Source organism: Polypterus senegalus, chromosome 9 (assembly GCF_016835505.1).
Source record: "Polypterus senegalus isolate Bchr_013 chromosome 9, ASM1683550v1, whole genome shotgun sequence".
NCBI classification, from domain to species: Eukaryota; Metazoa; Chordata; class Cladistia; order Polypteriformes; family Polypteridae; genus Polypterus; species Polypterus senegalus.
The window spans coordinates 181265852-181293710 of record NC_053162.1 but is presented as its reverse complement, the minus strand read 5'-3'; the positions used below and the strand labels follow the sequence as shown (position 1 = coordinate 181293710).

The 27859-nt window shown below is 39.8% G+C and overlaps 1 protein-coding gene across 3 annotated transcripts in view; it reads right to left on the bottom strand.

The window, feature by feature from the left end:
* LOC120536085 (multivesicular body subunit 12B-like) overlaps nucleotides 1–27859 on the bottom strand; it is a 270910-nt gene that overhangs the window by 127460 nt on the left and 115591 nt on the right. For all 3 annotated transcript variants that reach the window (XM_039764453.1, XM_039764455.1, XM_039764454.1), the window contains 4 exons: nucleotides 15692–15799; nucleotides 8500–8596; nucleotides 6199–6328; nucleotides 2926–3054 (listed from right to left, as the gene is read on the bottom strand). In XM_039764453.1, the coding sequence (XP_039620387.1) occupies nucleotides 2926–3054; nucleotides 6199–6328; nucleotides 8500–8596; nucleotides 15692–15799 (464 nt within the window). The remainder of the gene's footprint in view (nucleotides 1–2925; nucleotides 3055–6198; nucleotides 6329–8499; nucleotides 8597–15691; nucleotides 15800–27859) is intronic.

The following is a 27859-nucleotide window of genomic DNA, read 5'->3' as shown; positions in this document are numbered from 1 at the left end:
GGGTATGTCGTCCTACAGTATATACCTTTTCCTTTTTAAGATTAAAAAACCTGACATTTCAACAAAAACTCCCACAAGAGTTAAATTTCACAGCCGCTCTGGTTATTTAAAAATATAAAACACCAATTATAATACAATAATAGTTCATTTGAGCATCTACTTTGGTGAAAGGAAGCAGAGTGTTGTGGCCCTAAATTGCGCACTACTCCAGACTACCAGGGCAGCCCATTAAGCTGTGAGACCAGAACCAAAGAATCTCTGCAGATTCTAATAAAATGGCTACAAATGGCAAACAAACCTTAGTTAACTTGAACCGTGTCGCCATATTTTAAAATGAAACCTTTTTTTTTTTTTTTTTAATCAAAGGTTAATTACCGATCTTCTTGAGCTATTTCCTAATTAGACCCCATACTTTTTTTTTTCTCTTGCTCCTACACTCAACCAGCGGTCTCAAAATTAATCTGAAGTGTGAATTTTAGCAACAAATTGCTTTGATGACAAGAAATGAAGTGCTAAGAAGTGCAAATACTCTCCAAACTGCTAGATAATATTTAGGTCTTTTTTTCCCCTCTTTTCTGAATGTCTTTAAAATAAACACACAATTTTTAATAAAAAAAAAAAAAAAAAGGCTCAGGTGTGTATCGTGTCAGTACCTTTATTAACTAATTCTCAGCGAGATGCATTATTCTTTGTGCATGTGTCATAGGAATGGACAAATTTGCAGAGAAAAAAAGAAAGCAGGAAGAAAGCTCTGAAAAAGACACTTCAGTGGGCTAAACTTGAACACAACGTTGATTGAATACTCGTCTTAGAAAAGCCGTGTAGACGCTTGCAGAATCATTTTTCATTTGTATGGAGCACAGAAACAGGTCAGAAAGAAGCAAAGGTTTCTGCTTTGAAAAAAATGTAAATAACCAGGGGTGTAAAGATCTATAATGGGGACGGGTAGCGTACTAACCAATTTACACCCAATGAGGAGCTTGCAAAAAACAGTCATAATTGGGAGCTCTTTGAAGGTGAAAGACAATTTATTTTGTCATCTGTCAGGGTGAAATCGTGACCCACGGTTCTACTCTAACACTCTCTTAATAAAAAGGCTATTCAGTGCTTCCTGTCTTGCTATGTGGTTGTGAGACATGGACGCTATCCAGTGACCTGAGACGAAGACTGGACTCCTTCACTGCTGTGTCTCTCCGGAAAATCCGTGGGTACCGCTGGTTTGACTTTGTGTTGCTCATGGAGTCCTGAATGAGGCGCAAGACCTGCATTGTGAGGGAGCGCCAGTTACAGCACTGCAGCCACGTGGCGTGATTCCCCGAGGGTGATCCAGCTCGTAGGATCCTCATTGTTGAGGACCCAAGTGGCTGGACCAGGCCAAGGAGTTGCCCACGTAAAACACCTGGCTGTGGAAGATAGAGGGTCATTTCCGGAGGGCGGGAACTGAACCGCGTGTCTGCCTGGTGGGTTGCCAACTGGGATCCCGAGCTGTTTTGTCGTGTGGTGGTTGCGGCCCACACACTGTACCAGTGCATGCTCCCCAACTTGACTTGACAGATGCCACCAATACATAAGTATAAGAAATCTGTTAAAGAAAAATGTCTTTGGAACACACTTTATGCCTAGTCAGAGATCAGTCTTATGGTACAAATCCTTTGTTAGCAATACCTTGATAAATGTGTGAATGTACAGTAAAATAGTGTACTTCACATACGGCTGATGACATGTTAATCAAATGACAGCAGTTCCAAACCTTTCCGTGCTCCGCACTCCTAGAAAATGTTTGATTTGTCTTCACACCCCCTACAAAAGTAATATCATATTTGAAGATGAAGAAGTCAAAGTTCTCATTTTGAACCACAGCTGAACAATTTAAAATAAAAAAATAAGCTCAGCGCATAAAATTTAAATATAAATTGAGTGATTTACCTTTAAAAAATCTCCATAATCCTCTTTTAAGTCAGTGGGAAACCGATGTGTTATACTATTTGAAATTGGAAAAAATCAAATACTCAGGATCTGTACAGATTTTTTTCAAAACATGGCAGGATCTAATCAATAATATTTTAGAATAAGCTCTTGAAGCAATTATTTCCGCATTTCTTTTTCTTCTCCATTCATCTCTATTTGCTTATCAGACTCATCAATTTAAGTATGTTTACAAGCCTTAAGCTTTATCCCGTTGGCTATGCTCTCTCTCTCAGGGGTGGGGGTCGACTTGTTCTCAATCCTATTTTTTGTAAAAATTGATCGATTTGTATGGAATGAATACACTAAAATCAATAAAAAACAGAAACCAATATTAGAGCTCAGCCTTTTCTACGGATCACTGTGAGGTCCACATTTCGTTCACTTGATTCTCCTTTATGAATGCTCAAGGAATCCATGAGAATGAACATTTATGTGGCTCATTCACAGGTGACAATATGCGCACAATGCTTGATGCTTATTCATATCATAGACAAGGAGCACTAACTAATACATGACACCTACAAGTGATGGCACACTGCGGGACTCCAACTGCACCACGATAAAGTCAGATGGTGCACCTCACTCAATTCTGGCAAATCGCAATGAAGCCTTCCTCTTTGTCACATCAGCCCAAATTTCATCTTGTACCCAAAGTTGGGAACCCTTGATCTAATATAACCAAGTCCATATATATGGGACACTGGATCATCCTGCATTAGGTTACATAAAGAGATACCTGAGTTTGAAGATTAGAGGGCCAGCTAAGGGTTTGCATACTAAAGATGAACTCATCCAACCTGGCGCAGCTGAACAAAAGGCAATATAACTGAAAAGCTAAACAGACCAAAAAAAAACATTACAAAGGGGTTTTCCACCAGACGTTCTTTGTTGGAAAGAAGACATACATTGGCACCTGAACACTGCACCGGGTAGGATCAGAAATTGTAAAACTCTTACTTGGGCAGATTGGGAAGCGGTGCTTGGGATGAAATGGGAGTTTGAGAAACAGAGCTGTGAAGGACCGCTGGCTCCTGCGTACGAGGCACCCTTCCCATTCGATACCAGATGCCCATGTTGTTCAGCTCTCTACAAAAAGAAATACACAATTTCATTAGAAATACAAATTATCAGAAAAGCTGCAAATCAAACGTATAACTCATTAAAATGTAGACAAAGTACAACATCCAGCTAAGAAAACTTCAAGTGAACAAATGTAAATAAAGTGAGACAGTTCAGGAGTAAAATAATTTATTAAACACAACTTTTCAAAAAACCAACACGTTTCTCAGTGTTTATTTTATATGCCAGTGGAAGTTGTGAAGATGCAGGTCTGAAAATTTAGGAATTAAGATTGAAAAGATAAAGCAGCATTTTGATTATTTTTTATTTTTCATGGGAAAGGTGCAGCTGCCCTGACTGATATAAACATAGGACAGATTTAGCAATGGACCGTTGTGTCAAGAGGGTGGGGGGCTTCAGTGGATTAAGCCCCTGATCTCTGGCGCCCAACTCCTGATCTTTCAATCCCAGATACACACGAACAATCGCGGCAGCCCCTGATCAACTTGCCCTTCATGTCTGCCATTTGTATTCCTGTCAAACAATAATCATTTTACAATTTTAACAAATGACTGTGTTTTAACTAATATTATTAGCGAGATTAGTTGGCTGGAATGAGCAGTGCAAGTTAGGGTTTTAACCTTCACATGCAGATTCAAATTATGAAGTTTATGTAATTGTCTGTGTGTTTGATTTGCGCTGTACAGAAAATAACACTTTAACATCTAGTCAAACACAGTATCTGGTTAACTCTAATTTCTCTCAGATGCAAGTTTCCAGACTATGTTGAGACTGGGACTGCTGGCAAAATTTGTGACATATCCGATATTTTAAATTAAAGAATTGTCAAAATATTTAATAAGCAATGACATTTTGTGATTGTTAAGGTGCCTACAACATGAAAAGTGTAACAAGAACAGAAGAGTTGGGGCGGAGTGGTGGCTCTGAGGCTAAGGATCTGCGCTGGTATCCCGAAGGTTGCCAAAAGAGATCCTACTCTGCTGGGCCCTTGAGCTGTACAATGGCTGACCCTGCGCTCTGAGCCCAAGGGGTACACGAAAACTAACAAACTCCTAATACGAGGAACTGTATAAGGCGAAATAAAGAACAAAAAAAAAAAAACACACTTGCTTAATTTTAAAATAATAATAATAATACACTTTATTTATACTAGGCGCCTTTCTGAAAACTCAAGGACACCGAACAAACAAACAATAAATAAATAAATAAAAAGACACATTATAAACAACTTAAAACATCGGAAAATACAGAAGATATAAAAATTAAAACCAAACAAAGCCACTATAATCATAAAGAAAAAGCCATTTTAAACAGATGCGTTTTAAGTTTACATTTGAAGGCTGAAAATGATTTGGTATTTCTAAGCTCAGTAGGTAATGAATTCCAGAGCTTGGGAGCAGAACGGCTGAATGCTCAGCTCCCCATGGAGGTTAGACGGGCGAGAGGGACGGTCAGGTGGGTGAAAGAAGAGGATCTAAGGTTACGGGAGGGAATGGCAACATGAAGAAGGTTGGATAGATATGGAGGGGTGTAATATATTTAAATATATATAACTTCCAATATGACTCTGAGTCCTGCCACGTGCAAATGTTTGCTGACGACACTGCTATTGTGGGCTGCATCAGGAGTGGGCAGAAGGAGGAGTACAGGAAGCTAATCAAAGACTTTGTTAAATGGTGCGACTCAAACCACTTACACCTTAACACCAGCAAGACCAAGGAGCTGGTGGTGGATTTTAGGAGGCCCAGGCCCCTCATGGACCCCGTGATCATCAGAGGTGACTGTGCAGAAGGTGCAGACCTACAAATACCTGGGAGTGCAGCTGGATGATAAACTGGACTGGACTGCCAATACTGATGCTCTGTGTAAGAGAGGACAGAGCCGACTATACTTCATTAGAAGGTTGGCGTCCTTCAACATCTGCAATAAGATGCTACAGATGTTCTACCAGACAGTTGGACAAACTTGTTAAGAAGGCAGGCTCTATTGTAGGAGTAAAGTTGGACAGTTTGACATCTGTGGCAGAGCAACGGGCATTAAGCAAACTCCTGTCAATCATGAAGAATCCACTGCATCCACTGAATAGTGTCATTTCCAGGCAGAGGAGCAGCTTCAGTGACAGTCTTTTGTCACCGTCCTGCTCCACTGACAGACTGAGGAGATCGTTCCTCCCCCACACTCTTCAATTCCACCCGGGGGAGTAAATGCTAACATTACTCAAAGTTATTGTCTGCTTTTACATGCATTTTTATTTCTATTTAATTTAATAGTTTTTTGTATCAGTATACTGCTGCTGGATTATGTGAATTTCCCCTTGGGATTAATAAAGTATCTATCTATCTATCTATTATATAATGCCTTTCACATCTATCTATCTATCTTAAAATCAATTTGAAACTTAATCGGGAGCCAATGAAGCTGCTGCAAGACCGGAGCAATTTGGTGAATAGACGGGGATCGAGTAATGATGCGAGCTGCAGAATTATGGAGAGATTTATTAGAGAGACCAAAGAAGAGTGAATTGCAATAGTCCAGACGTGAAGTAACAAGACTGTGAACAAGGATGGCAGTGGTATGGAGAGTGAGGGAGGAGCGAATGCAATTTAATATTACGTAGGTGGAAGTAAGCAGACTGGGTGATGTTATTAATGTGAGATTGGAAAGATCGAGTACTGTCATGGATGACACCCAGACTCTTAACCTGAGGTGAAGGGGAAACAAAGGAGTTATAACAAGAGAAAGATCATCAGCTTTGGATAATGATGATTTGGAGCCAATGAGGAGAACCTCAGTTTTGAAAACACACAGAACATTATTTTTAAAAGCACATCTTCTTCTTCTTCTTCTTTCAGCTGCTCCCATTACGGGTCGCCACAGTGGATCATCTTCTTCCATAATTTTTAAAAGCACATAACAGAATTTAAAGAACTGGTCAAAAGCGATGATTGGCTGTGCCAAACGACTGATTGGACTCACCTAAATCAGTAGTGTATTCTAAAATTCCAATTGGCATTAATTCATGAAACCGTGACTGCTGACCAATTTAATGTCTCTTTAAATTCACTTAATAATAATGAAAGTATTTGTGCAAAACAGCACGACAGGCACACATTAGACACCACTATCAGGAGTAGAAACATGCGCTCTTACCCTATGAATGTATACTGGGGTGGCGCTTGTTTACTTTTTCCTAGAATGCGGATGTCACAAATAGCAGCTTCGGTGGAATCCCGTGGAATAAACTTTATACAAAGTCGTCTTTTTCTGAATGCCTGCTCCTCTGTAGAGAAAACACAGCAGAGGTGGTTTCACGCATGCTTTACGAGATTGCAATACATACAACAATCAATAAGGGTAACTAAAAACACTGAAGATGAGCGAAATAAACAAAAAACATAAACAAAAAACAAAATGTGGAAATGTTAGAACAATGTGCTAAAGAACAATACTGTCAATAAATAATTCATTAAGGGCAGTTTTAAGTCACGACTCAAGCTCTCCTACATCAGGTGAATTCTGAAATAAACCACTGAGTAGACAAGTATGTAATAACAGTGTTTCCTTGAATTAAAATTAAAAAAAATCTGTTAGGAAAATAATCAGTGCCATTTGAACATCCTTCTGGTCAAGTATTACAGTTTAGGGAAAAGCTGCATGCTTTTTTAAGAATAAAATAATAACAAATATCTGACTGGCAATGTCCAGTGTTACAGTAGAAGTCGTCATCTTTTTTTTTTAATTATACAATCGTCATATTTCATCCCCTACTTTCTCTGCCTGCTCAACCACAATCATAACAAACAAAAATAAAAAAATAAATACATTTCAACTCCACTCAAGAATTAAACCTGGTCCTGATGCTTCAGACAAGACAGACTATCGTGCCATAGTTTCATGTTATCACAATTGCTTTATTTAAGCTAAACAATGATGACTACACGCAAAGATGCTGTCAAGAAAAGGAAGAAGAAGTGCATAGTGGGAATCTGGGAAATAAAACCTCTCAGATATACTGGTGAAGGTCAAGTGTACTTTTATGAAAACAGCTAAGTGACGTATTGCGAGCACATTAAATAAATAAAAAAAAAAACAAAATCGGGAGTGGTCTCTCCGCTCGACTTTCTCGTATACTCAGATATGGGGATGGATATTTGAGGAGCAAATCGCAAGACAGCGACTATATTTTTATATTATGTACATTAAAGAACCATCAACAACAAACAAATCAATTTAATAATATACTGAACAATTATTATAAAAGTAAAAGTTAAATAAGTCGGACTCTGCAGCTGCATGAATAAAAGGTAAAGTACCACTTCTGGTGAGCGGAAACAGCCCAAAAGTTGATCTATGTTTTATACCTAATACTTTTAGGGCAAAATTTGTCTGACGCAAGTAAAAGCGTACTCAAGTTATCGTGTTTACACACGCACACACAAATACACACACACACAGACAATTCCAAAAATGGTATTTTCAGATTCAGGGAGGTCTAAAACGTCAAGATTCATCAAAATCTCGACAATGAATTTTTGGACGAATACTTTCGTTCTACTTTGTATTTGAGAAAGTAAAAAGCTATTTAAAAATCCAGATCTGGACACTTATCCTTAACCCACTGATGCATCTCTTTTGGGACCAGAGACTCTTATTACTGTATCTTATTTACTGTCTGAGGTGTACAGAGCGAAGAGAAATGGAGACAGGACTCTCCTCTGTGGTGCTCCAGTGTTGCTCACCTCCATATCAGAGACACCGGCCTCGAGTCTCACAAACCGTGGTCTGCCCAAACAGACAGTCCATTATCAGGACACCACAGGCCCATCCCACCTGCATATCTTTGAGTTGACCTCCTCACAGGTATGGCTGGATGGTACTGAAGGCACTGGAGAGATCAACAAACATCATCCTCACAGTGCGGCCAGCTCTGTCCAGGTGGGAATAATAAGCCTTGTGGAGCAGACAGATAATCGCATCCTCCATCCAGGTCTTTATCCGATAAGCAAAACAGCAGTGGGTCCAGGTGGTCTACCACCAGAGGACTCGCATAGTGCAGGACCAGCCTCTTAAAGGTCTTGATGACGTGGGTCACAAGTGTCAGTGGTCTGTAGTCATTAGGGTGAAGAGGCGCCTGCCTTCACTGGGACATGAAAAATGCAGGATGCTTTTTTCCACAGCAGCAGCACTTTCTGAAGCCTTAGGGACTGACTGAACGGGTCACAGAGGACACCACAAAGATCTCAAAGACTAGTGACTAGTAACACAACGTCAGAAACAAAAAAGAAAACAGAGAGAACACAGAGCTTCTGTAAAACTGCACAGCGCTCGCTCGGTGTTGAGCTGGAGATGAGGCTAGAAAGCATGCAGATGGGCAAAAAGTCCTGTTAGATCAGGTGAAACCAAGTCAACGAAAGGCAAAGACTCTTAAATTGAACAAGGAGGTTTGCTTACGTGTGTCTACTGTTTCTTGAATTGGAATAAAACCCACTGGCAGAGTGTCCTTGATGTCAATTAGCTTCATGTCAACCAGCACGTTTCCTAAATGACTCTTTGGGGAACATAAGAATTAAAAGGATGTTATTAAAGCAACTGGGACATAAACTACAGACAATACATACGAATAACAAATGCAATAAACACGCAAAGCAGTAGGAAACAAAGTGGACATTTTATGGAGAGAACACGACGTGCTATCAGATTTCACTGGGCGCACTAACCGCATTCGGAGACCTGCGTCTGAATACATCTTTGAAATGGCGGCTTGTTAGAAAAATATGCATACTGTACACTCCCAGAGTATTATTTATAACCATAATGACAGAAAGCAATATTAAAAAAATTAACAGGTCTGAAAAGTTCTTTATTACCAAATTACAATTTGTTAAAGATGACAAGCAAAATCTAATCTTTAGATTCAACAGGATGAAGATGAATGTTTTCATTTGGCCTTAAAAGCCCTAATGGTGAAAAAACATCAAATGCTGACACAAACTCCTTGGACTGAACAATGCATTTCAGGGTCTGATTTGCTTCTGTTATTGTCAGACAAGAACTCGTACAAACTGGCACAAATAATGATTATTAAATCATGCTGTAAAACACAGAGCAGGCACAGATTTAAGTGTGGCTTGAGGAAATCCGTTATTAAGACTGTGAAAGACGTTATTATTGAAAACAGTAACAAAGCTTCTGTCCCGCAAAAGGAGGAAAACATTTTTGGCTGCCAAGAGAAACTGAAAAAGCAGATCATCCACCGAACGTCCAAGATACGGTAGGATTATTAAAAACGCCACACAATCCAGTGGCTAATTTTAAAGAATCTGTTTTTGTCATAGACAATTACAGCCACAGAAATGTTGAATGGCAGACAAAATAGCTTTTGTTGATGGCACTGTCAGGTTTTATTTGAATCAAACACCTTAAACTAATATGGACACTCATCTGAAAATGATACAGACGCTAGAGAGCCGGCAATAGCGCAACACATATTAAAACCATCTTCAGAGATGTGGATCTGTCAAGTCCATATTAACGTTATGACATGGAGAGGGTCACTTTTTTCCTAAGGAATGCACAATAAATAGTATTGACTTATGCTAAAGATGAGCGCGCAACAGTCCTGACATTGATAAAAAAAAAAAAAATAACTATGAAAATGAATAGACAACTTGAAAAGCAAAATTTTACCACTTTAGATATTTTTGCACATCATTACCTTTTCTAACTATTTGTAGAAAAGCAGATTCCCGATATTCAAACAGACTATAAATAAATGGATCTTCATGGATGTTTTATTCAGTTACACTTGAAATGCATGTATAAAGCTCCAAGTAAAAACTGTGAATGAATGTTTAATGATGTTCTTCTTCTTTCGGCTGCTCCATGTAAGTGGTCGCCACGGCAGATCATCTTCTTCCATATCTTCCTGTCCTCGCCATCTTGTTCTGTCACCCCCATCACCTGCATGTCCTCTCTCACCACATCCATAAACTTTCTCTTGGGCCTTCCTCATCTCCTCTTCCATGGCAGCTCTATCCTTAGCATCCATCTCTCCTCCTCACATGTCCAAACCAACGCAATCTCGCCTCTCTGACTTTGTCTCCCAACCGTCCAACCTGAGCTGACCCTCTAATGTCCTCATTTCTAATCCTGTCCATCCTTGTCACACCCAATGCAAATCTCAGCATCTTTAACTCTGCCACCTCTGTCTCCTGTGCCACCGTCTTCGGCCCATATAACACAGCTGGTAGACCTTCACTGTCACTCTTGCTGATACCCGTCTTATCACCAATCACTCCTGACACTCTTCTCTCCCCCCATTCCACCCTGCCTGTACTCTCTTCTTCACTTCTCTTCCACACTCCCCATTACTCTGTTCTGTTGATCCCAAGTATTTAAACTCCTCCACACCTTCACCAACTCTACTCCCTCCATCTCACTCACACACATGCATTCTGTCTTGGTGGTCCTACTAACCTTCATTCCTCTCCTCTCATATCTCCACCACTCCAGGGTCTCCTCAACCTGCTCCCTACTCTCGCTACATCTCTGATCTGATCAACAACATTTACTTAAAATAGTAATAGCACAGTGCTTGTCAGTAATTCTCCAAATGCTTTCGAACCTCGGTCCTGGGTATGACGTTAATCTGCACCCAGCCCTGCATGTAGGCCGTCCAACCTGCAGGGAAAAACCTGGGGGTTGGTGGCAGAACTGGCACTCAAGCCACCATAAAAAACCTCCCAGTGTTCCATTCCATCTGAATGAGTGTGGTGCTGAGGTGCCACCCGCCGCATGGCTGCACTCCTCCGTGCCGAGGTGGGTTGCTGTGCGGTGGGTATGGCAATGCTCTGTATCAGTGCCTGCTTCCTAATCTCCTCCTTTCCAACCTGAAACTCGAAATTTAGTTTTATTTTTTATTTAGTTAATACTAGTTTATACTTCAAGCAATGTCTGACGGGCGGCACGGTGGCGCAGTGGTAGCGGTTCGCTTCCCGGGTCCTCCCTGCGTGGAGTTTGCATGTTCTCCCCGTGTCTGCGTGGGTTTCCTCCCACAGTCCAAAGACATGCAGGTCAGGTGGATTGGCGATTCTAAATTGGCCCTGGTGTGTGCTCGGTGCGTAGGTGTGTGTGCGTGCGTCCTGTGGTGGGTTTGCACCCTGCCCGGGATTGGTTCCTGCCTTGTGCCCTGTGTTGGCTGGGATTGGCTCCAGCAGACAGTGTTCGGATTCAGTGGGTTGGAAAATGGATGGATGGATGGCAATGCCTGACACTTTCAGAAATAATAAGAGGGGGGAAAAAACTCCTGCAAGTATTCTTTAAGCATCACAAGTAAAAATAAAAAATAAATAAAGCTGAGGTACCTTGAGAGACTCTGTCATTGTCCAGAAATAAAAAAAAAAAAAATAAATGAGAAAAATGACTTAAGAATAGAGTTTGTGTGTTGGGGGGGTTACACACACTAAACAAAGAAGCACCTGGGTAACTCGCGGGGCTCATAGCTCAAGATATTTTACATCACAGTAATAACATTTCTCTTCAGTCCTCAGGAAAAAAAAAGAAAGAAAGAAGTAAAAAGCGGTCAAGTGTTAATCCCCTGTGTGTCTGTGCTTCACAATTAGGAACAAGCTAATACATAAAGAGGTGATGTGTGAAAACAAGTCCTGCAGGCAGATGTAGTCGGGTACACTTTGACACACTGTGTTAAATGATTTCAAATTTCTAAAATATTCTATCTGCACACTGCTAAATGAAAATTAGTCACTAATGAAGGATATACATTGTTTTTTATGTAATAGTGACAAAAAATTATTTTTTTTTGCGGCTAAATGTATTTATTATTATTTTCTCATTTGGTTGAGGCACTTTTTCCAAGGTGACTCAATTTGAGATACAAGTGGTTGCATTTCTTTTGTTTCTCCAAATGGAGCAAAGGAGGTGAAGTGAAGCAGAAGGAGTGGGGGGTTGATGATCAGTGTGCTCCTTTTGGTGAAATTACATTTATTTTTTAAACAATACTTAGAAACCTCATTTCTGTATTATTAATATTAAACTCCCAATATCTGTCGACAAATTTTATTCCAGAATTAAGACTTTCTTACCACTAAATATACACCGAGTGTCCTCAAAAGGACACATAAACTGTAAAAGATCGGCCTGTTTTACTTTGGCACTAGCTGTGCTGCTGGTCTATTGAAATCTAAGTAATCAACGTAGACCTCAGCGTTAATGTTTGCAGTGTACCAAGCAATGCAGAGGTCTCTGTTATATGCAGTTTGGCAAGGGATTCATCAAAACAGCGTTAGTGTGTGTGATGTGCCATCTGTTTTAATGACAAATGCAATGCATTTTATTACTGCAAATGTTTGTGAGGCACCATGTAATTAGAATGACAAATGCAATGCATATGTCTATGTTATATGCCATTTGGTATGGGATTCGTAAAAGCAGGGTTAACCTCCTTAGCGTTAGTCCCTAGTGCCACTTGGGCCATAAAAACAGTGCTAAAAGCGTTAGTCCCGAGTGTCACTCGGGCACTGATACAGATGCATCTCACGTAAGACATGAGGGATTACTCGGCCTATAAAAGTGCCAACAGCATTAGTGCCAAGCGCTACTCCGGCAACAGTATAGGCACGTCCTGTGTAAGCATCAGGCCCGAGCATTCCTCAGGCCATGGTGCAGACACATCATCTCCTACCCTCATAATGGCATCTCGTATGAAACGCCTCTCGTCAGCAGTGATGCCGAGGTGAGTCAGTCTTCGGGCAGTGGAACTGAAAGTGATTCTGGGAATCTGAAAGTGACACTCGTGTCATTCGCACATGTGCAGTGTGCTGTTCATACTATTGTTATTCACCATTCTTATCTGTATCATTTTTATACTTTCTACACTTTTGACTTTGTACTTTTGGAGTTTTTCCAAATTTTACAATAGAAGGATGAGACTTAATGAAAATGTAAATTTTCAAGCCAAAAGCTGCAACTGAGAAAAACTGTAATGTTAAGGAGTTAATGAGTGTGATGTGCCATCTGCTGTAATGGTAAATGCAAGATATATACTGTACATTTTTTAACTATAAATGTTTGCAATAAGCCATCTGTTGGAATGACAGAGACGGAGCAACTAGACGTACACCTAGAGAGTAATGTTTAACTAACAGCCTAGCTGTGCCACTCATTTAAGATGAGTTGAAATCTAAGTAATCAATCAGCATTAACATTCACAGTGCACCATGCAATGCCTCGGTCTCTGTTACATGCCATTTAATATGGATTCAAAAAATAAGTGTTAATGTTTGTGATGCGCCATCTGTTGAAATGACAAATGTAATGCATAGGACTCTGTTATATGCCATTTCATATGGGATTCGTAAAAGAAGTGTTAACGTGTGTAATGTGCCATCTGTTGGAAACGTAAAGGCAAATGTACAAATGTGTCATAAATCATCTACTGCAACGACAAATGTAATGCATTTTATTACTACAAATGTTTGTGATGCGTCATCTGTTAAAATAACAAACGTAAAGCATTATGTCTCTGTTATATGCCACTCGTCACAGGACTTGTAAAAGAAGTATTAATGTGTGTGATGTGCCATCGGCTGGAATGGTAAATGCAATGCATTTTATTACTAAAAATGTTTGTGATGTGCCATCTGTTGGAATGACAATGTAAAGCATTTTATTACTAAAAGAGGTTTGAGGAATTACCAGAGCATGACTTGATTCCTCAAACAAATTTAAAGTTAGTCGGTGGAATTATTTAGTTCAGGATTTTCTAATAAAAAATAATTAAATATACTAAAGTGCTATTTACAGACTCACATACACTCACCTAAAGGACTATTTGGACCACCATACTAATACGGTGTTTGACCCCCTTTCGCCTTCAGAACTGCCTTAATTCTACGTGGCATTGATTCAACAAGGTGCTGAAAGCATTCTTTACAAATGTTGGCCCATATTGATAGGATAGCATCTTGCAGTTGATGGAGATTTGTGGGATGCACATCCAGGGCACGAAGCTCCCGTTCCACCACATCCCAAAGATGCTCTATTGGGTTGAGATCTGGTGACTGTGGGGGCCATTTTAGTACAGTGAACTCATTGTCATGTTCAAGAAACCAATTTGAAATGATTTGAGCTTTGTGACATGGTGCATTATCCTGCTGGAAGTAGCCATCAGAGGATGGGTACATGGTGGTCATGAAGGGATGGACATGGTCAGAAACAATGCTCAGGTAGCCCGTGGCATTTAAACGATGCCCAATTGGCACTAAGGGGCCTAAAGTGTGCCAAGAAAACATCCCCTACACCATTACACCACCACCACTAGCCTGCACAGTGGTAACAAGGCATGATGGATCCATGTTCTCATTCTGTTTACACCAAATTCTGACTCTACCATTTGAATGTCTCAACAGAAATCGAGACTCATCAGACCAGGCAACATTTTTCCAGTCTTCAACTGTCCAATTTTGGTGAGCTCGTGCAAATTGTAGCCTCTTTTTCCTATTTGTAGTGGAGATGAGTGGTACCCGGTGGGGTCTTCTGCTGTTGTAGCCCATCCGCCTCAAGGTTGTGCGTGTTGTGGCTTCACAAATGCTTTGCTGCCTACCTCGGTTGTAACGAGTGGTTATTTCAGTCAAAGTTGCTCTTCTATCAGCTTGAATCAGTCGGCCCATTCATTCTCCTCTGACCTCTAGCATCAACAAGGCATTTTCGCCCACAGGACTGCCGCATACTGGATGTTTTTCCCTTTTCACACCATTCTTTGTAAACCCTAGAAATGGTTGTGCGTGAAAATCCCAGTAACTGAGCAGATTGTGAAATACTCAGACCGGCCCGTCTGGCACCAACAACCGTGCCACGCTCAAAATTGCTGAAATCACCTTTATTTGCCATTCTGACATTCAGTTTGGAGTTCAGAAGATTGTCTTGACCAGGACCACAGCCCTAAATGCATTGAAGCAACTGCCATGTGATTGGTTGATTAGATAATTGCATTCATGAGAAATTGAACAGGTGTTCCTAATAATCCTTTAGGTGAGTGTATATCGATAAAATAAGACTAAATAAAGAAGACCTACTTTGCTCCAGTGCTGACCTATCACGCGGTGTTCTTTCATCTCAACATGTGATGAGTTACCGTCTTTTACTACTAGTTAAGAGATGACGAGAGTACAACCTGACGGGTTCATTGCTTCTCAATGTCACACACATGGTGGACTTTGACATTTTGTTACTTAACTGCATTTTTTAAATGTAACTGAAGAAAATGCCAAGTTAATTCTGACTTCAAAAAACAATCAAACAGGCAGGCATTGCTTTTAAAAAGGACCACTGAACCTGCAGTATGAACAGGAGTGTTTCTGTTGAGAGTGGATGCTTTAACCTTATGAACATATCTTTTAAAAATAAATAAATCAAACAAACGGTTTTGGGGTGTCACTATTGGCTCCCGGAAGTGTTATAATGAGTTCAACATTTCAGACCAGGCAACTCTGCACTTCAACGTTGAATTTCCAATGCACACATTCAAGGTTATAGATACATTTCCTTGCAATTCCATTTTTTGAGAATTTGTTTAAGCCAACAAGATTTAACCCCTTAATGTGTCAACAAAAGAGAATCTGCTTACATTTTCTTTGGAGAATGTTCTTGTGAAACAGAGGTATCGCGTGACCTTGGATTTGAATAAGCCGTCCTTCCAGAGATCAGCATCTAGGCCATCTGTTGTTTGTGAAACCTGTGAAAACAAGAATGAACACACACACATGTGTTTGTGTGAGGTGGAACAAAGTTAATGTATGTACAGTGAGGGCTTCTTGCAGACCTTCCTTAATTAACGCTTGACTATACTCTCACAGCATCTCATTAGTGCGCTGCACAAGCTACGGAAGAGCTAAACTCCAAAAAAGTCGGCTAAAAATATCCTCTCAGGGGAAGCAGGTGATTAAAGACAGGCTGACAGAAATCTGTTCTAACAAGGAAAATGAAACTTTTGCAAGTATTTTTTTTTTTTTTTACCTCTTTTATGAGGAGGGTGACGGGAGGTTGTTTTATATTAAAAAAAAAAAAAAAAGTCAGCAAATTAGGCTATTCATTATCACCCGCTTGTCAAAGGATTACACTTTATTCCGATTTGGCAAACTTTGACATTGTGTGAAACTTAACAGGCAATGTGTGTGATCCAAAAACATTCCAGTAATAAAAAGTACCATTCTCAATGTTGTCAAGGGTGCACAAACAGCATATGTCATGCCATCCCGCCAAGGAGACATTTTGCAGTTTCTATCAACACAAACACACATCCCCAGAGCTGCATTCATATTTAAAAAATAAAAAAAATCCTCTGGGCATCACGGAAAATAAACAAGAAGCCCTTTGAAACTCAATTTCTTTTTTTCCCATCTCAAAGTTTTCTCCAATGTAATAGTCCCCACTTTTTTTTTTTTAGGGGGTTACTAGAAACACAAATGTCAGTTTTCCCCTTTGTCAAAGCCAAAAGCAAATATGCATTACCTAATTTTGAATTTTACATTTTTATTGCCAATATTTGCATTTGGGGGAGTTATGGGGTTAAATACAATATAGCAATAAATAATAAATGTTTTACATGGAAACATAATCATACATAGTGAATTGTTGTTTTTTTTTTTTGGTACCAGCATAGCAAAAAAAGTCGTGCTTCTGCATTCCCACAGATGGCACATCGCTATCAGAAGGCACTGCTCCCTCATTCTTATACATGACAAACGAGTAATGAAAGTTCTGTGGAAAAGTGGGATACAAGATGGCCTGTCCGCATTTCCGTGTACCATTTGTGTTTATTTTGGTGTTCCCATTAGCGTGACGTTAACCCCCAGGAAAAATGAGCACAAAATGTTGAATTCGTTTTCCAACAACAAAATGTGTAAGTAAGAGATACAAATTGAGGGACTGTTTCCTACCGACTGCGTGATTTAGCAGCTTGTGGTGGTCCAGCCCAAGTGATGAAGGGTTGTTGGCGACACCACAGACATGGATATGACTCTGATACTTGTGATCTTGTGATATCCCATAACTAGTAATAAGACTGGCAATACTTAGTTGAGGTATGTAACATAAACCCTCTGTGTTAACAGAGCAAGATGCAGAGGACAGGGAGATATGGAAAACAATGATCTGCTGTGGAAACTCCTAAGTAAGAAGATTTAGTCAAATGTGCCTCTTGTTTGGCCAGTTAACTGCAGCGAGCTGCAGCAGGGGCTAAAATCTCATTTTAAAATTAGTAACAGAAAATGGTGGAATTAACCAAATTATTTAATGCAATACTCTTTGAATTGAACATTTGGACTTGGTAATGTTACTGTGGGGCTACATCTAATTGTAAAATTAGCGACAAAAGATGGTAGAACTAACCAGACTATTTAACTTTATATTTTTTTAAATGCTGAATGTAGATGGTACTTTATCTGTGTGAGAAGTGCGGCCATGTCAGCAAAGCTGAGTTGGCTGAGCTAATTTATACTTGAAAGTTCTATTCGCAAAGGAAGATCTCCGCACAAACACCCGCTGCAGTGCTCCTCAGGTCGGGGCCACCATTACAAACTGGAGCTCTGCTGTTTTTACTAGGATGTGCAGTTTGATTCTGTCCAAAACCGGACGATTAGCAATTACACCTAGTCTATAAATCATAGGCACATTTCGAGAAAATCAGTTTTTCATTATAATTGCAACAGTGTAAAAAATCAGCCACTGACCAGAAAGCAGGAGACAGAGCTGGAGGGGGCAGAGTGAAAGATGCTAAGATTTGCACTGGGTGTGACGAGGATGGACAGGATTAGAAATGAGGACATCAGAGGGTCAGCTCAGGTTTGGACGGTTGGGAGACAAAGTTAGAAAAAGGCGAGATTGCGTTGGTTTGGAGATGTGCAGAGGAGAGATGCTGGGTATAATGAGAGAAGGGTGCTAAGGATAGAGGTGCCAGGGAAGAGGAAAAGAGGAAGGATTAAGTGAAGGTTTGTGGATGGGGTGAGAGAGGACATGCAGGTGACAAGTGTGACAGAACAAGATACAGAAAGATATGGAAGAAGATGATCCGCTGTGGCGACCGCGAGCAGCCTAAAGAAGAACAACAATCAGCCACTGTTAATTATACTGCCTTAATACACTGCTCAATTTTTTTTTTTATTTTCATACTATTAGCGTCTTACCTCACTCTTAAAAAACACCCAGCTCTTTAATAGCATTTTATGGTGCTTTACTGGGTCGTGTGATTCTTCATTGCTTGAACAGGCACCACTTCATTTGGGAAGGGGTCTCTGCATATGAAGTTGGTTCTCTGTGCTTTGAAAAACTTCCAAATATGTAGGAAAAAAATGAAATCTTTTAATGTATGGTAAGCTACCTAACAGGTCACTAACAGAGTAAGGAAACCTGAAACTTGGCCTGTGTGACTGACTGCAGCGAGAAGTCCTTTTAAAAATCATTACCTCTTGGTATTTCACAAATTAGTTCATTAGTTCATGGCTATGATGCCTGTTATGGATCTAAAGAAATAAAAGTTCTTTCTGGAACCTTCACGTGAATTGGTCTTTTGAGAGCAAAAATGGCTCCTCTATGACGTCACTCTGAAGAAGCACTCAGACACCTTCATTTGTGTGTAGCAGCATGTCGACTGAGCTGCTCGGCGGATTGCTCATTCATTTTACAATTTGGTCTTTTTGATTTTTAACAACTAAAACATGTAAGACTTGCGTCATTCTGGGTGCTTAACTTTGGCGTTCAGTCAGCGACTTCTGTCCACACAGTCTGGTTGACGTTTCTTGTTTCAAAATCCGTATTCACCCCTACTCTCTGTTCTGTTCTTTTTCCGGCCTGCACCACCACCACCACCTGATCAGAGCACCGTGATGTCCCTCCATTGATGGATTGAAGGCCAGAAGTCCACATGACCGTCATCATCAAGTCCTTCCATGAGAACCCTAAATACAATGAGGACTGATCATTTATGTGAGGTAGAATGCCTAGAGGGGGCTGGGTGGTCTCATGGCCTCGGTACCCCTGCAGATTTTGTTTTTTTCTCCAGCCGTCTGGAGTTTTTTTTGTCCTCCCTGGCCATCGGACCTTACTCTTATTCTATGTTAATTAGTGCTCTCCAATTTTAATTCTTACTTTGTCTTTTTTTTCATCATGTAAAGCACTTTGAGCTACATTATCTGTATAAAAATGTGCTATAGAAATAAATGCTGTTGTTGTGCTTGTTTAAAGAAAAAACAAAAATGTCTGAATCCATTTGAAAAATGGATAAAAGGGCCAAGTATGTGAACTACTGCCGTTTTTAGAATGATGACAAATTGGATTTGATTAGATTATTATGTTTATTGTCACATACACTGCAAGGGCACAGTGAAATTCAGTGTGCCAAAGTTGCAGGGGAGTATATACTGACAATAATGTATAAAAAAGAAAAAAAAAGAAAGAAAAAGAAGAAGAAGAAAGAAGCAAAAGCAATGTGTGCAATGGCTCAGGGAGTCTCACGTTTGCGTGTCACATGAAATTTAATGAATCACCTTAAACAAAAATAAGCCCATGTCTGACAGGCTACTCAGTCCCTTGTAACCTGTCAGTCCCTAATCATCTAACGTCTATTAAACATCATTAGGTTGAGATGTTCGGGTCCCCCAAGTACTGCTAACTACCATGCTGCTTGGGAACGTATTCCACTGTGTGAAAGAAAAACGTTGAAACATTTGTGCATACATTATGAGCCTTAACCAATCTTCATTTGACCCCCCAGCCCATGTTTAAGTTGAAAACTCCAACTGAAGTAACAGATGGCATCCATTGTGCTAATTTGCTCCATAAATCTGAACACCTTTATCACGTCTTCTCTTAACCTGCACTTTAACTGAAGGGACTAAACTCCTACAATCTCTTCGGGTCGGTCACTCTCCATATTCCTGTAATCAATCTAGTCACTCTTGCTGGAGTTTCTCTTGTACTGCAGTATTGTTTCCCCCTTTTTTTGGAAATACTGAGACATAATATTTCACATGTGGGCTCACAAGTGTATTGTATAGCTTAAGAACAACAGCATCACTCGATTGGAAGTCGACGCAGCATTGATGCAGCTCGGCCGTTCTGTTAGCCTTCTAAGCCGCTCCTCAGTTTACAGTCTGAGAATGCAAAACACAATCCCATGAAAGGAGTTTAAAAATCTATCACCTGTAAACTCTTTAATTCTAAAAAATGGATACATTCCAGAACTTTGACATGCTGGCTGCATTTTTATGACTCTTTTGTGATGCTTAACCAAAGGCCTCCTTTAGTTCTACCTTCCGACAGTAGATGTTGCTCTATCAAGCCTTCCACTGCTGTATTCACACAACCACAAGGGTGCCAGCTGCACTCACAGGACAGCCATTTTGCTTTTCTATTACTGAAAAAACAAACTAAACATGTCTGCCGTGAAAGCAATCAGATAAAAAGCACGCGGCATTGCAATGAAATGAAATAAGGCAAGGTGTCCTGTGCAAAGGGGGACGGGTGCATCATATTGCACGTTCCTAGGAATTTTTTTCTCATTTTCTTAGGGAGTCAAGGGTAGTGGGCTTGCAAAAAAAAAAAAAAACACGGCCTGTCGAAGCCCACTGAGGTATTCCTTGGATGATTTTGGGCTACAAAAGAATTCTGTGTGTTGTTTCCATGCACTTCAATTACACGATTATTCACAAAAACACCATTTCTTAGACCTGATTACAGATTTCTCCAGGAGTAACCAGATTATGTGGCACTGTTGAAGATTCTGTAGTCTGCACATGTCTGTTACGCTCTGTCAGCCTGCACGTCACTGTTTCACATACACTTTCAGTATCCACAAGTAAACACGTCCACAAAACACAATTCCTGAAGAAAATCTTCAGGAGATCACATTACTCCTTCTCCTGTCTCAACGTTTCAGAAAAAGCTACATTTATGTTGATGAGCTGAACCTACACTGATAAATTCAGCAACACAATCTTGAGAGCAGCAGGCAATGTGTTAAAAGTAATTGACGTTAAGTAGTGCGATTGCATTTTAAAGTAACGGCACTGCCACTACCTGGCCTAGACAGTTCAAGTCTCTGTGCTCGTGCGTGTATAGGAAAGCGGGCGTACAATTTAAAAAGATTGGTATTTTCATGGGAATTGTTACATATGCATAATACACCTAACTATTTTACATTACAACGAGTAATTAACCATAGTAAAAAAACAGTAAAACATAATAAATTGAAAGAAAATGATGTTTCATGTTGCATTAGAGGTATTCATTGCGTTAAAACGTTTCCATTCTGTTTGGCTTTGAAATTAACACACAACTACTTTTTAAACTTATACTTTTACTGTAAAACATCAGTAAAAACAATTTTTTTTAATGAACTTGTCATCAATATCGCACTGAATTTTGATTCCATGTTTGGACTTACATCGTGACAACTGCCTGTGAGTGAATATCGTTTCTCTCTAATAAATAGGCCGACTTTTTCGAATGTCTGTCCCTGTGATTTGTTAATTGTCATAGTAAAAGCTATTTTAACGGGAAACTGTAAACGTTTTAATCCGAATGGCATATCAAGATCTCCTTTGGTGTCTCATGTTATCCCCTGAAGATGGACTACATCACCTTTCTTGTCGCCTGTTCAAATTTTACAGGTCAGAATTGTTCAACCAATTTTCAATACAACTAATATTGTCCTACTGCATAGCCCATCACAAATGGCATATCGAGATCTCCTTTGGCGTCTAATGTTATTAGCGGAAGATATACTACATTATCTTTCTTGGATACGTCCTTCTGTCAACAATAATTCGGCAGGTGGAAGACCAGACGGTGTTAACAGTTGTAGATACTCTTCATGATATTGCAAGTTGATGTTTTCATCTTCCGCACCATCACCACCAACTCTTTCAGCAGTCTATTGACAGGCATGTAACCAATTTGCCGTGTAACTGATTAGCAATTTTCATGTTAATTCGTTTGACTTCATCGTTTCTCGGTGCTAGGATGGCCCGAGTACTCATTTCTTCTGTTGATAACCTTTCGGGATGAAATTCTTCAATAAGATTTGGACATAATAAGTCTTCATTTATTGGGAACTTAAAGTGAGGAAAACATAAAAATTTATAATAGCCGAGAGAGCAAGAACTGTGTCTGACAAAAGCATTCGCACGAATGAAAGGTGAGAGGACTGCAGGCGTGGGCCATGAACTGGAAACGGTGGAGAGGAGGGCACGACTTAAAAAAATATCTTGGCAATAGTCTCGTCTCAAGATTTTCTTTTATAATAGAGATGAGTAACGCTACAAACATCTCATCTTATTAAAGTAAAATTACCTGCATCGTTATTATTATTCCAGCAGCACTGGGTGTAAAGTAAGAAGCCCACGTACCAGTACGGAGGTCCTTCAAGCACAAAAGAGGGAGGTGTGTGCAATCCGGTGACAGAAACCAATAATTAAAGCATCGATTTGAGCAAACAAATTTACAAAACACAACAAAATCATTCACGGAGGCCGATGATGAAGTTTAACTCTTTTTTTGGACAGTTTAATGATGTTGGATCGCTTTGACAAAGGAGAACTCCGGAAGATTACTATATGTATGTAAACGTGGATTACTAAGAAACCAGGTTGGTGCCTTAATCAGGATATTCACCTTAATCTGATTATATGTACGTGTGACAACTGTTGTCAGATGCAGGCTGCCACTAACTTGTGTTTAAATGATAGAATTTAAATTAGAAGGGGACCAGTATTCATGTCATAGGTGATTAAACCTACTTAACCAAAGCACCTGCAGCATGTGACAGATTCAGTAGTGCAATGTGCACAATAAGAAAATATAACAAGAAATGAGGCACATCTAAAATATGGACAAGACGACAGGGGATGAGATTGATACATAAAGTGCTCTTTGATAGTTTCTACATTTTTCTGTACAAGTGGCAGTATCCCGATTGCATTTTATTTCCTAACACTTTATTTGTTTCTTTGAAGGTTCTTACATTTCGATTGGCAAGAACCCTTTCATGTCATTCAGTCCTGTTCACCACCATTCCCCTTTTGGCTGCTGTGTAGTTTACAATTCTGCCCATCACGTCTTTTGGCGTCACTTCGTCAGCACTCTTCTCACAAGGATAATGGAAAGGAGTGAGAAAGCTTGGTTAGAAGTTGTCAAGGGAACTTGAATATTCCTCACACCTTGCATCCTGTGGAAAACCACTCATTGTTCTTACTGAGAATGTGTGATCCACGCATTACTTAGCAAGCAGAGAGTACAAGCGAGGTGTTAAAACTTGTTTTAAAAAGAAAGTTTGGGGACATGAGGAGAATGCAGGTACACCGTCTAGTAGTAGCACATTAGCGGTTCTCTTCAGCCAGCTCTACAGAGTGACGGTATAACTTAAATAACTGGCTTGCCACCTCCATAGTCAGATTTCAAAGTCATAGTGGTTACATTTCCATTGTTACATTTTTAGTACTGTACCATAACCATAACTGTAATATTCTGAATTTCCCCTTACGATTAATGAAACTTATCTAATCTAATCTAATACACGGCCTTATAAAACAGCAATGGTACACAACTGCTCTCCTGTCCTCTTCTGGTGCTTCTGTAAATGAATACCTCCTAACATTAAAAGTACATTTTGACAATTAACACACAGATTTGTTAAGACAAGATGGGAAAAAGTGGCTGAATTCAGCACTAAATTTAAGAAATAGAGCCACGGATTCAGTTAGCAGCAAGTCAATCAGATGTCAATTCTCTCTGTACATCTCATTTATTGCCGATTGCTGTCCTTGCTGAGGCTCAGTGAGGGTGGTAGTTGCCATCAATACATTTGGACAAAAGATGTGTGTGATGAGTGGCACTGGAAACTGACAGCCAAGAAGCAAGTTAAGGGCAACACGTTTTAAAAGAAGGCAGCTGCACTTTAGACTTTCGACTGTAGTACTAGGGTGTTGTACCGTGTTGGCCTTTATGACTGTAGTGAGAAGTCAAGCAAAATGACCCCTTTGATTGGCTAACTGGAAAGATTACATTATGCAGGCTTTCGAGGTTACTCAGGCCCCTTCTTCACGTAAGATGGAATACAGAAACTGGAGTTCCTCGTGTTTATAGAGATACTAGGACAAATAACAACAATGGAGAACCTTTAAGTGAGACATCTTAGATATAAAAAATTAATAGACCTCTCCAGGCTAAGATTCATTTAGCAAGAGAGGAGAACAATGCCTGGTCAACATCTTTGGATAAGATAATTGTCCAACAAAAGTCTGAGTTATTCAATATAATGTAAGTCTACAGTCAGGTTGTCTGCGTCAGTCCGAGAGAAGCAAACAATCCTCATATATCTGGCCATAAAACACTCATCTCTATTTACACCATGTTGTAATGTGTGCAATGTTAACATGAGTTTGACTTCCCACTCTCTTCTCTCTTACTGTGGAGCTGGAAATTCAATCCAGTCGCCACTGGCCGATCGTCACCTCAGTAACTCAGACCTCTCCAACTGCAAACGTCAGCAATTTCAACAATACGCTCAAGAGAGTCGGAATTTGGTTTTTCCCTCCTTCACTGAAGTCTGATGCCTTATTTTTGACAGAGTTACCTACAAGTGAAATGCCATTGAATTTAATCAAGGTGAGTTTTAAATCAGTTAGATGTCACCAAAAGTTAATTTCAAATATAAAATGACATAATTGGATTAGATTTACAATATCTAACATTTAGTGCTCTTCCTTATTCTCTCTTAATACTTCTTATTAAGGAAACACTAAAGTTGACACTTCTAAGCTCACTCTTCTTCCACAGGGACAGAATGTTAAGAGACATTTCTGAATGAGCCCCCGCTCCATTGGTTTAACACCCAGGATGACCATTTCAGTTTCTTAACAGGACCCCCTCAATGCCGCACTGGCCCAGAATTACCTCCTGCAACTTTGTTCGCTTTCTCAAGGGAAAAAGTTTCCAACAAAATTATTTATAACTAGGGGGCTCTGCCCTCTGATCGAGCTACACCCTAGCCTCTTGGCGGTTCTGCCGCTCGTATATGAGGACGCAGTTGTACAATTTACTAACTATTTTACATTACACTGAGTAATTAACCATATTAAAAATATTAAAACAATAATTTGAAAGTAAATTATGTTTCATGTTGCATTAGTTATTTGCTGCTTAATACAATTTCATTCTGTTCGGCTTTGAAATTAACACGGAAAAACGTTTTACTGTAAAACTTCAGTAAAAACTATTTTTTAAATAAAATTTTCATCAAAAATCACATTGAATTTTGATTCTGTGTTTTGGACTTTCATCGTGACTACGCATGCCACATATAACTGCACGTGATTGAACTTCGTTTTTATTAAATAAAACAACTTTTCGAATGTTTCGCTCTGAGATTTGTTAATTGTCATAGTAAAAGCTATTCTAACAGGAAACTGTAAACGTTTTAATACAAATGGCATATTGAGATCTCCTTTGGCGTCTAATGTTATTAGCGGAAGATACTGTATACTACATTATCTTTCTTGGATACGTCCTTCTTTCTACAGTAATTTGTGCAGTGGAAGGCCAGGTGGTGTTAACAGTTTTAGATATTCTTCCTGATATTGTAAGCTGATGTTTTCATCTTTCTCACCATCACCACCAACTGTTTCAGCAGAGTCTATTGATACGCATTTAACCAATTTACTGTGTAACCGAACAACAGTTTTGGCGTTTGACTTCATCGTTTCTCAGTGCTCAGTACTCATTTTTACTGTTGATAACCCTTCGTGATGAAATTCTTCAATAAGATTTGGACATAAGTCTTCCTTAATTGGGAACTTAAAGTGAGGAAAGCGTTAACATTTATAGGAGCTGAGAGAGCAGGAACTGTGTCTGACAAAAGCATTCACGCCAATGAGAGGTGAGAGTACAGCGTGCAGGGTTTTTTATGGTTGAAAGGAGAGTGGGACTTGAAAACATCTCATGGCCCAAGTCTCGACTTATGGAACTTGAAAAAATCTTCCAAAAGGTCTCGTCTCATTGCAGGATTTTTTTATATAATAGAGAGACGTGGACGATTGAGGGTCTGAAGTGTATTCTTCAAAAGATCATATTTACACAATATAGACACTTGGTCAGTGCAGAACATTTAGAGCACCACTGCATGTAGCACTTGACGGATCAGACATTGGTGAACACTCTTGTACATCTTACAAATCCGGAGGATCTACATAGCAAAAAGGGCAGAGCCGACTCTTTCTCCCGCATTCCTTTAATGTAGGAAGTGGCATCCTTCATATCTTCTGCAACTCTGTGACAGCGGGTGAGGTGTGCTGGCCTGGAAACATCACTTCCAAGAGAAGCCCACTGAATAAACAAGCTGATTAGAAGGGCAGACTCAGTTACGGGATGTACTCTGGACCCCCTGATGGTCCTAGTAAAGGAGAGAATTAACACAAAACTGAGTGCCATTATGAACAATGCTGCACATCCTCTCTGTGACACACCAACACTGAGGACTTTCAAGCCAAGACATTAATCAGCAGAAGTGTGTCAAGAATTCTGACTGGGGGGCCCCTTTATACCAAAAACAATACACACTGGGACTGGGATTGACAAGTCAGAGGTCTTTCATTCTTTTTATTTTTCTTCTTTTTTAGTCATTCTCCTGACCTCTCAGACCAGTGTGTATGTGTGTTATTTATCTATCTATCTATCTTCTATCTATTTAATGTAGTTATTTATTATTGAGCTTCTGCAAAAAGCCCAATTTCCCTCAGGGCCAAATAAAGTTCTTTCGACCCAAGTCTGCTAAATAACAGAAATGCCCTAAATCGGTTTAATGTCATACGTAGAAATCTTGGTTTAGTGCCCCCCCACTAATCTAACCTTTAACTGAAGTTAAACAATTGAAAGGAAATAAATATTTGTTTTATGTTAAGAATTTCTATTTTTTTTTTCAAATCAATGTTTGCCACAAGTACTGGCACTCAGTCATTAAATTATTAGTGCAGCCCCCTTTTGTCTTCTTCCTCAAATGCTTAATGAGGCTGCTATTTCAAGACATCGGACACCCACTGCACGCCCAACCTACCTGGACAGGGGTCTCTCTTTGAACTTTCTTTCCCAAGTTTTCTTCCATTTTTTCTCCAACAAGGGTTTTTTGTTGTCTTCTTAGAGGGTCAAGTTCAGGGGGGTTGGCTGTCAAAATGCAGGGCCCGTTAAAGCCCATTGCGGCATTTCTTGCGTAATTTTGGGCTATACAAAAATAAAATGTATCGGAGGCCCTTCCTCAATGCAGAATCTCTCAAGATTCTTCATCTTTCTAGGTTTGTGGACTCTTCTTCTCAGCTTATCCTTCAATGAGATTTAGGCCAAGGTTTGGGATGTCAATTGCAAAGCCTTGATTTTATGACCCATTTTATACATTGACTTCGAGGTGCGCTCCCGAAAGCACCAATCACCTCATAACATGCGTTTTGCTGTTTAAGTGATTTGCACCAATTAAGGAGCTGTATTCCATTTCTGTAGGAGATCTTATAATCTTTTCTCTGCAACTCAGGTCTGGCAAAAGCCGTAATCATCTGTCACATCTGACAGGTGAGTGCATTCATTTAAAATAAAGGAGAAGAGGAACTCGCATTTCCTTTAGTACCCCCTTTGTTTGTGATGATAGTAGTAAGCAGGGTGATAAATTGACCCTGACACCTTGTAACCATTAGTAGTAGTGGGTGTGAACACAAACAACACCTAACGTAATGACTTTTCTTGTGCCCACAACACC